Source organism: Ciona intestinalis, chromosome 11 (genome assembly GCF_000224145.3).
Source record: "Ciona intestinalis chromosome 11, KH, whole genome shotgun sequence".
Lineage (NCBI taxonomy): Eukaryota > Metazoa > Chordata > Ascidiacea > Phlebobranchia > Cionidae > Ciona > Ciona intestinalis.
The window spans coordinates 4,883,124-4,891,340 of NC_020176.2; the positions used below are offsets into that span (position 1 = coordinate 4,883,124).

The following is an 8,217-nucleotide window of genomic DNA, read 5'->3' on the forward strand; positions in this document are numbered from 1 at the left end:
ATACACCCTCATATTAACCTTACATTCACAGACCCTTTCCTATGTATTAGAAACTCTGACCTTGATTTGTTTATTCGCAACCCTCGTTATCCTGCTGTGCGTCCGAAAGAAGTTACAGAAAGATCGGACCATGGTTCAAATAAGCTTGACCCTTGCTCTCTTGTTGTTTCATTTGTTTACGCTCTTCTCTGAGGTTGCGCTGCTGGATTCAAGAGCCTGTATCGTCACAACTATCGGAACTCATTACTTCCTGCTGGCTTCAGGTCAGTTCAAGTTATTCCTGTAGCTTTTAATTATAATATACCTTATATATAATAGGTTGGGGTAAGATTGTACTTGTTTTTATTATCTTTTGTCGATCCGTTTGGTCGTAAACGAAGGATATTTACAGAATTATTAACCGTAGCCCCGCGACTCTTAAAACAACGTTGTTAATTGTTTAAAACACTATCAGGAAATATTGGATTTGGTTGCTAGCAGTATCCCACCATACAGACATAATTCTTACATAATCATTTTTTCCAGCACTTTGGATGATGGTAGAAGGCTTAACTTTGTTTCTCAAGACAACAGATTCTGTTCTACATGCAGAGACCACTCATTTTTACAAGTTGTTACGATATGTCACTGGGTGGGGCGTACCAGTGTTTATTGTTGGCATAGTTGCCGTCATTGGGCTCAAGAATGGATATTATATTGACCAAACACCTTCATTGTTACCAACAGGTTTGTATGTGTTTAGTGAGAGACCTGGGATGTAGGTCTATTACCCCAACACCTAGGGTGATACCATCAAGACCCCACTGAGGGTGTTTATAGACACTCAATAATATAGATTTTGTATGGGTGAGGTCTTGAGATGGGCATACCTGAGACCTGGGATGTAGGTCTATTACCCCAACACCCAGGGTGCTACTGTCTGGACCCCACTGAGGCAGTTTATAGACACTCAATAACAGACATTCTATTCTATAAGAGTAAGGTTTTCAGTGAAGCACACCTGAGACCATTAGGTTATGTGCTTGTTGACCTGTAACTGGGCAGAAGGTATAAGAAACAGAACACCTGTGTCATAACCACTGTCTTTGCCCCGACATGCAAGGATAAAAAAAAGTTATCCAATACCCCAAGACTCTAATAACCACTTTTTACAAATTCATCCTTTTATGTTTAGGCTCCAATGGTTTGCCCGAGTACCAAAAATGTTGGCTAAGCAGATCTCTCACTATATATGGAGCCATTATACCTGTGTCATTGACCATACTTATAAACTTCTGTGTCTTGGTCAAAGTTGGAATCTTCATTTACAACATGAGCAGAAGTTCTGAGCAGTTTAAACCTTCACAATCAGATGAGAACAACACTTCTCATCTTAAAGCTGTGTTTTATGCAGTCTTGAAACTGGTACCTGTGCTTGGAACTACTTGGATTCTGCTTCTTGTTGCAGGTAAGTGAGTTATAACTGATAAAAAGAAGTGAATTTAATGTTTGAATGATAAATATTAAACTTATTTACCGTCGCACAGCGGGGCAACAACAGTTGTTATTGAGTTACCATGTATGTAGCTTTGTGGGTGATCGTTTTTTTTTTGTATGGCTGACAATTTGTACAACCCACAAGGGAATACTAGGTTACAAATGTGTCTTTGCCAAGGGAACAAACAATAGTAGCAGCACCGAGTCTCGAACCTGTAACCTTAGGCTACGATGCAGGCAGTCTAACTAATTTGCTGGACCTTTTACATTGAGTGAATAATTGTAACTTACTTTATCCTCGCTTGGCTGGAAAACGACAGTTGCTATAACAAGGCTGTTCTGTTTCATACACCTTGTGCCTGCTTACGAGTTACCAAGTAGCCTATGTTACTTTGTGAGTGATTTTTTTTGTACATTTGTTTAGTTTTTTGTCTGGCTGATAATTTGAACAACCCATTAGTGACCACTGGGTTGTGACCATTTGTTTATATTATATACTCAAAGCTTTATTATTTATACCAGGTGAGAACGTTGGGTTGCTTTACGTCGCCACAATAATGAACGGGCTTCAAGGAGTTTTCCTGTTGGTCATTTATTGCGTTCTTGGTTCTGCTGTAAGGAACGCATTCATGAGGTATATAAAGATGCGGTTTATGAACAGTGAATCGGAGTTAAAACTGAGCACGCGACGCAAAACAACAGAGACTGGCGTGTCACAAAGGGTGGAGGAAGTCACAGAATCGCAGATGTAAATTATACTTCCTGACTTTTGTTTGTTTGTACAGTTATAACAAACATAGGCGCAAAACATGGAGTAGTAGCGATGGCAGGTTTACATTGGTTTTTCTACACTGCATTAATCAGTAACATTACAACTAATCAGTTAGATTTGTTTCATAGAAATGTTATGTTTAACTATCCCTGCCTCCATTTTAAGACATTTTTGCACTATGCGAATATAGTTTTGAGATAAAGGTTTTAAAACTGTGTTGTTTCTTTTATATTTTGTACTTATACCCAGTTGTTTACTTCTGTAATAATTTGATTGTTATCAGTGTTATTCACCCGTATTGCTTTTGTATAATATTGTTTAAGGTCATTGTTACTAAACACGAACTTCATCTCAGAACCATGGGTGGGGTAAGATGGGACATGTTCTTTCTCCTATATCGCCCCATTTGGTAGTCAAATATATTTTGCAGAATTATGCAACCTTATTTTTACAACTTTAAAAGAGCATTGTCAATTGTTTAAAACACGATAGTATGTAATACCGGGATCCCATCTTACCCCGCTATGCTATAAACCACTGTTAACTTCTCAGGTAAACCAAGTTATAACACAAGTATTTTTTTTCGTTTATTTCAACTGTACATAAGAAATAAAAACAGTCCGCATTATTTATTAATATCTATGAACCGAATGTCCATTATTAAAAAGTATTTTCTTGGCAAAGGTCTGGGCGCTGGGGACAAAACACTGAACACCTGAGGAAAAATGGGTGAAAGTTAGAATTAAGATTTAGATATAGTTGTAGTGTCAGTCTTGCTAACTGTGCACCACTGCAATACATTAGCTTAGAACTGAAAAGTGAAAACATTTTAAAAATAAAAGATAATGTTTGTCATATGACAGACAATTGTGGATGTAACTGTATTTTAACAATATCACCCAAGATCTTAGTAAAAGTTAAAGAACCATGACACCTTTGTCACTAAACACGTTGTACATTTGGAGCTTCAATCTTTTGCAGTTTTTTTTCGTAAAATAATAAATTTTTACAAATAATGTGTCACGAGACAGTTAGACACACACAACATACCTGGTTATCGGGGTCAACATTAGTTACAACAACAAACCCCGCTACGTTTGTTTCAATGAGGTTTTCATCAAGTGATTCAGCCATGCTTAGACTTAATATATGATGTGTCATGTCACGACCCGGGGTTACTTGGACAAGCTTCGTTTGTGTGTTTTCTGGTTCCATACCTGGGGTGTAGGTTGTGTTATACACCTCATGCTCACTGTAGAGTTATAACATGGGTGTCTTTCTATACACCAGACACACACATGGTGTATTTACTATTTATACACCTCATGTTCACTGTCTAGTTATTACATGAATGTCTACTTACCCAATGGCAAACATGAATCCGGCAACGACGGAGCTCCGATTTTATAAATTTCAACTTCACTGAACTTAATATTAAAAGCATGAGGAAAATATATCTTTCGTGGCCCGTAGAAATATTCCTTGATTTTATTCTCACGGTTGTCCCGTCTTGCCTCACGCGGTCGCTCAACAACACCTGCGAATATTTCATATGTGACTTAGTGTTACGAGGTTCAAGTCTCGGCCTCGGCGCTGCTACCATTTTTGGCATATGTGTCCTAGGGCAAACCCACCCAGTGGTCACTAATGAATTATCTAAATGGTCAGCCATACAGAAACAATCACCCACAAGGTTACATACGCTGCAATTTTTTTAAATTACTAATTGAATAAACCGATGTGAAGATGCACGAATAAGTAAATTTTGATTGAATGAGATTTCCCTTATTTTATAAAGAATGTTGTGAATTGAACAGTTTCAAAGGAGTTATTATGTATACGTTAACATATTAAAATTGGAAAGCCATCTTTGGAATCCACACCTGGAGACTTGGGTTGAAGTATAACATTAACGAAATCCGGTAAATCCCGTTTCAAATCATTGTATAAACGTTCACTATCAAGAACAAGGACAACGTCGGCTTCAAACGATTGTGCAGTGTGTAGAATACATTGGTAACCTTGACCCTTCACCCAGCCACATGTGTTAATGATGCAACCACTGTGTTTCACTTGTCTGTGGAAAAGATGGAAATCAACTGTCATTGTTGGGCATATACCTGTCAACGTGTGTTTCCTAAAATATGTCTTGTTTTATTTTCGTTTTGAAGTCCAATTTACGGGTCTTTATGGGGTAAATGACATTCCATTGAGAACTTTCCATTTCCAAAGTACTGGATCCCTTGCATTGGATCTTACCCATAAAGAATTAAACGTATGTGAGTAATGGGCCAACTCTGGTTTAAATCCCAATTCCCATGGTGTGCCCTGCCGTAGGACCTTACTTATATAAAATAGATTTAAACTCTTTTAGAATAACTTACTTGTTGTAATCACATTTAGCATTAAAAACATCGGCAAGTCTTGATATCAATGTTTCGTATAGCTTGATGTTTCCATTCGGTGCAGTGTGTCCAAAGTGGTAAACCAACGGTACCTGTATTGTGTATTCAATAAACATTATAAGCTTAACCAACAAACTTCTTAAAGTACCCAAGCAATTTTCTCTGCTGCGTAATTTGGTAAATATTGCAATTTGCAACCAAAAATATTTATCCTATAATCAAAAACACTTTGAAAATGCAGTTGAGGTTTAAATGTTTACTAATTGATGCCGTTTGGAAGCTAAAAAAATTTAAGAGGTTTAGAGCTTATGTGACATGTCTGTAATGTGACATGTCATATATTTGTAAATATTGCAACCAAAATATTTTAAACTGTGATTAAAGGTAATAAGGTATGAAACATTTGAAATGCAGTCGAAGAATGCTTACTAATTAATGACGTTTGGGAACTAGAAAATTTCAGAGTTATCTATATATTGCACAGGGCCACAGGGGCAACTAAATCTACAATTTAGGCATAACGGCCTAGTTGAACTATTGGTGAAACTGCAATTTCGCAACACATATCATCTGCATGTATACCACAACCAAGTAAAACCAAGTAACTTTACAAACCTTTAGATCGAACCCATCTACGGGGTCAGCAGGTCGCTCGACGGTTAACGCACCAACTGAACCGGGTATCGAGACACCACCCTGTCCGACGTCGATGTCAATCAAAGTTGTTTTCCGACCGAGACGGACAGCATAGTTTAACAGTAACCTGGGTATGTTGGAAGATTGGTGGTTAGGGAAGCTAGTGCTGAATATTCACAAAAACAGGAATATTTTTAATGATACTATTTACGAATTAGTGTTTCCAATATGAATGTGATCGTCTGCTTTAATTGTAAAAGCCAAACGCACCAAACGCTTAAGATATCATAAAAGATACAGAGACGCACAAGATTCTGATTATGTTTTGTCTTTTTTAGCCAAACTTTAAAAAAGGCCACGAACTTCAAAAACTTCAGAAAAAGACACATTTTTTGTTTTAAGTATAATAAACTCAGGACAAGGCTAGTTTGTAACACTGAATAAACACAGAAATTATCTTGTTTTGAAATTATTTCGCTTCTTTCATTAACAACTAAACATCTATTACAAACATCAAACACCATCCTCACCTACAAACTGTCGTCTTCCCCACGTCTTGCGCACCGACTACCAACACACGAGGGCCTCGGATATCATCTTGCTCCGCAGATTTCCTTAGTTGCTCGACGGCCGCATGAGTGTTGAGGTAGATAACCATGGGTGTGTCCTGTATTGATGAAAAACAATTTGTTTCATGTCTTACCATGTTAAAAGAGTGGATGAATGTTTTATTTTAATAAATCTGAGTTTCCTCACTTTCTTGTATGGGTAAAAAGTAAAGTTTCATGTTTTCCTATGTTATTGCTATAAAAGTAAATGTGTTTTATTTCAATTAAACTCAATTATAAAGTTAAGTTATATATCTCCACCATAATAAAGGGCAAAACTTAAATTAACAAGTAATGGATATAATTGCAGTCAATATTACCACTCATTAAAATATCTAACAAATTAAAAGCATGGAGCATCTTGACTTCGCATATTAACAAATCTGTTTTATTTTATTGATAAAGCAGTCGGCCAGAAATGTTAAATGTCTTTGAAATGAGGTCACAAAATAAAAAAACCTTTTGTAACACCAGTAGAGGGCTAGAGGCCAAGTTATAAACATAGATGATAAAGCCCCCTTATAAAGTATGACACATGACAAGCTACCTTCGATACATAACTGGCTTCCACCTTCCCTGATAGTTTAACTGAACATCCAAACCAAGTGAAGACAGCGATCTTTGCCCCCGATTCAAATATATACGATCTGGATGAACATTTAGTACATAAGTTAATGTTTCATGTTTGGTGTTTTATATTTAAAATAAACTTTAGTGTAACATTTGAGTAGAACTAGACAAGTACCAGTCTTTGTAAAATCAATATATAAAACTAAGAAGACACGTGTTTAAAATGGCAGTATGCACGAGATTTTGCATTGCGTAACATAAATAGAATTACAGTTACTGTCCAGTAACAACATAAGATACCTTATATAAAGGACAAATATAAACTACAGACCTCGATCTGACAAGTTCTGTCCCAAACACTTCCGCGCTTCCCTCAAGAAGATCCAATTTCACTCGCGCGTTTGATTCAACTTCAAATCGTAACTCGTTGTCTTTCGCGAGTTTGTAATCCTGCGTTATTGACAAATCTATTCCTTTCTCCTCCGGTTTTACAGAAGCCATGTTTGATTACATCCCTACTAAGTTTTATTACAAGTTACAAACCTAAATTCAATGGCAGCGTTTATTTAAACCATAATTTCTAATTGAATTAAAAAGTTTTTCTAACATAAAATGACGTCAAAAGATTGATTTTGAAAAATAAGACTGTATGTTATAACAGAGACATGTTTATGATGTTTGACAACAATCATTCCACATCTTTGTTTTGTAGTTAAACAAACAAAGCAAGCAGTTTACAATGATGATGTCAAAACAAATCAACATTACGACAATAAAAGCAAATCAAATCGAAATTTCCACATAAAATATTATGTTTTTTTGTGACTTTTTTTCTCCAACTTTGGTTGTAAATATTTATCACAACTTTCACATAAGACATTGTTTATATTCGACTTCCACACTTTTTACTAAACTTTAATTGTAAGAATCAATCCAAATTTCGTATAAATTTAATATTTTCTTCAAACTTTTTACTGAATTTCAGTTTATTTTTCAGCCGAGGCAAGCGGATTCTTGAGTACGATAATCACGGAGTCTCCTCGAAGAAACATTTTGCTGATAAACCGGTCACGGTTCACTGGTTGTTGCTTCTTTTTTCCTTTCCCGGACTTTGGCGTCTCCGTCCACATTTCTTTCACATTCTCCAACACCATGTTGCAGTGACGATCAAACGCTTTTACGCGGGCGAGGAGTTTCCTATTGTTTCTACAGTTGATCAAGACTTGTGTGTTGTTCTTCACAGAATCAGTGAGAACAGACAAAGGTCCAGTTTGAAATTCTTCTTTTTCCAAAGCTTCTAATTCCTCTGCTGTCAACTCACTCTTCGGTTTTCCAGCAGAAGCCATTATATTGTGTTCGACACAAATAGTAAAATTATGAACTAAATGAAAAAGTTATAACAACGTTAGTTGTCTATTGAGACAATATGGGTAAAAACACACAATGTAATCATTTAGAATTGCCCGCACACTAAGTTAAGTTCATAAAATAGAACAACGCAGCTTAAGCAGTAAATTGTAAAACTGCGACGCCTTAATATTATACAATGTCGGGATAAACCACGACCTAAACTATTAGCGAGTCTTCATTCCTTAAAAAACCATCGTTACAATCTAAATTCCACGCTCCCCGCGCTTCTGATAACTTGATTGACAGATTTTGCTTCGAAATTCGCACGTTTTGTTGTCGTTTGTAAATCGGATACAAGGTAGGCCTCCTATTTAAAACTTTGCTTAAAATGTGAAAACAC

The 8,217-nt window shown here is 36.4% G+C and overlaps 3 protein-coding genes across 3 annotated transcripts; 1 reads left to right on the plus strand and 2 right to left on the minus strand.

Annotated features, from left to right (window-relative positions):
• The first annotated feature begins 13 nt into the window (after window positions 1-13).
• LOC108949919 (adhesion G-protein coupled receptor D1-like) lies at window positions 14-2,253 on the plus strand. Its single transcript, XM_018814070.2, has 4 exons — window positions 14-263; window positions 526-726; window positions 1,175-1,447; window positions 1,999-2,253. Exons 1-4 carry the CDS (start codon window positions 131-133, stop codon window positions 2,226-2,228), a joined length of 837 nt encoding a protein of 278 aa, XP_018669615.1. The 5' UTR covers window positions 14-130; the 3' UTR covers window positions 2,229-2,253.
• A 557-nt stretch (window positions 2,254-2,810) lies between these two features.
• LOC100183747 (polyribonucleotide 5'-hydroxyl-kinase Clp1) lies at window positions 2,811-7,033 on the minus strand. Its single transcript, XM_002127690.5, has 9 exons — window positions 6,799-7,033; window positions 6,445-6,544; window positions 5,820-5,956; window positions 5,269-5,416; window positions 4,633-4,745; window positions 4,132-4,325; window positions 3,612-3,785; window positions 3,299-3,465; window positions 2,811-2,963 (listed from the first exon to the last, which is right to left on the minus strand). The coding sequence occupies exons 1-9, from the start codon at window positions 6,966-6,968 to the stop codon at window positions 2,874-2,876; spliced, it is 1,293 nt and encodes a 430-aa protein (XP_002127726.1). The 5' UTR covers window positions 6,969-7,033; the 3' UTR covers window positions 2,811-2,873.
• LOC100181382 (small nuclear ribonucleoprotein Sm D2-like) lies at window positions 7,011-7,888 on the minus strand. Its single transcript, XM_002127647.5, has one exon. The coding sequence runs from the start codon at window positions 7,811-7,813 to the stop codon at window positions 7,454-7,456; it is 360 nt and encodes a 119-aa protein (XP_002127683.1). The 5' UTR covers window positions 7,814-7,888; the 3' UTR covers window positions 7,011-7,453.
• Window positions 7,889-8,217: the final 329 nt, after the last annotated feature.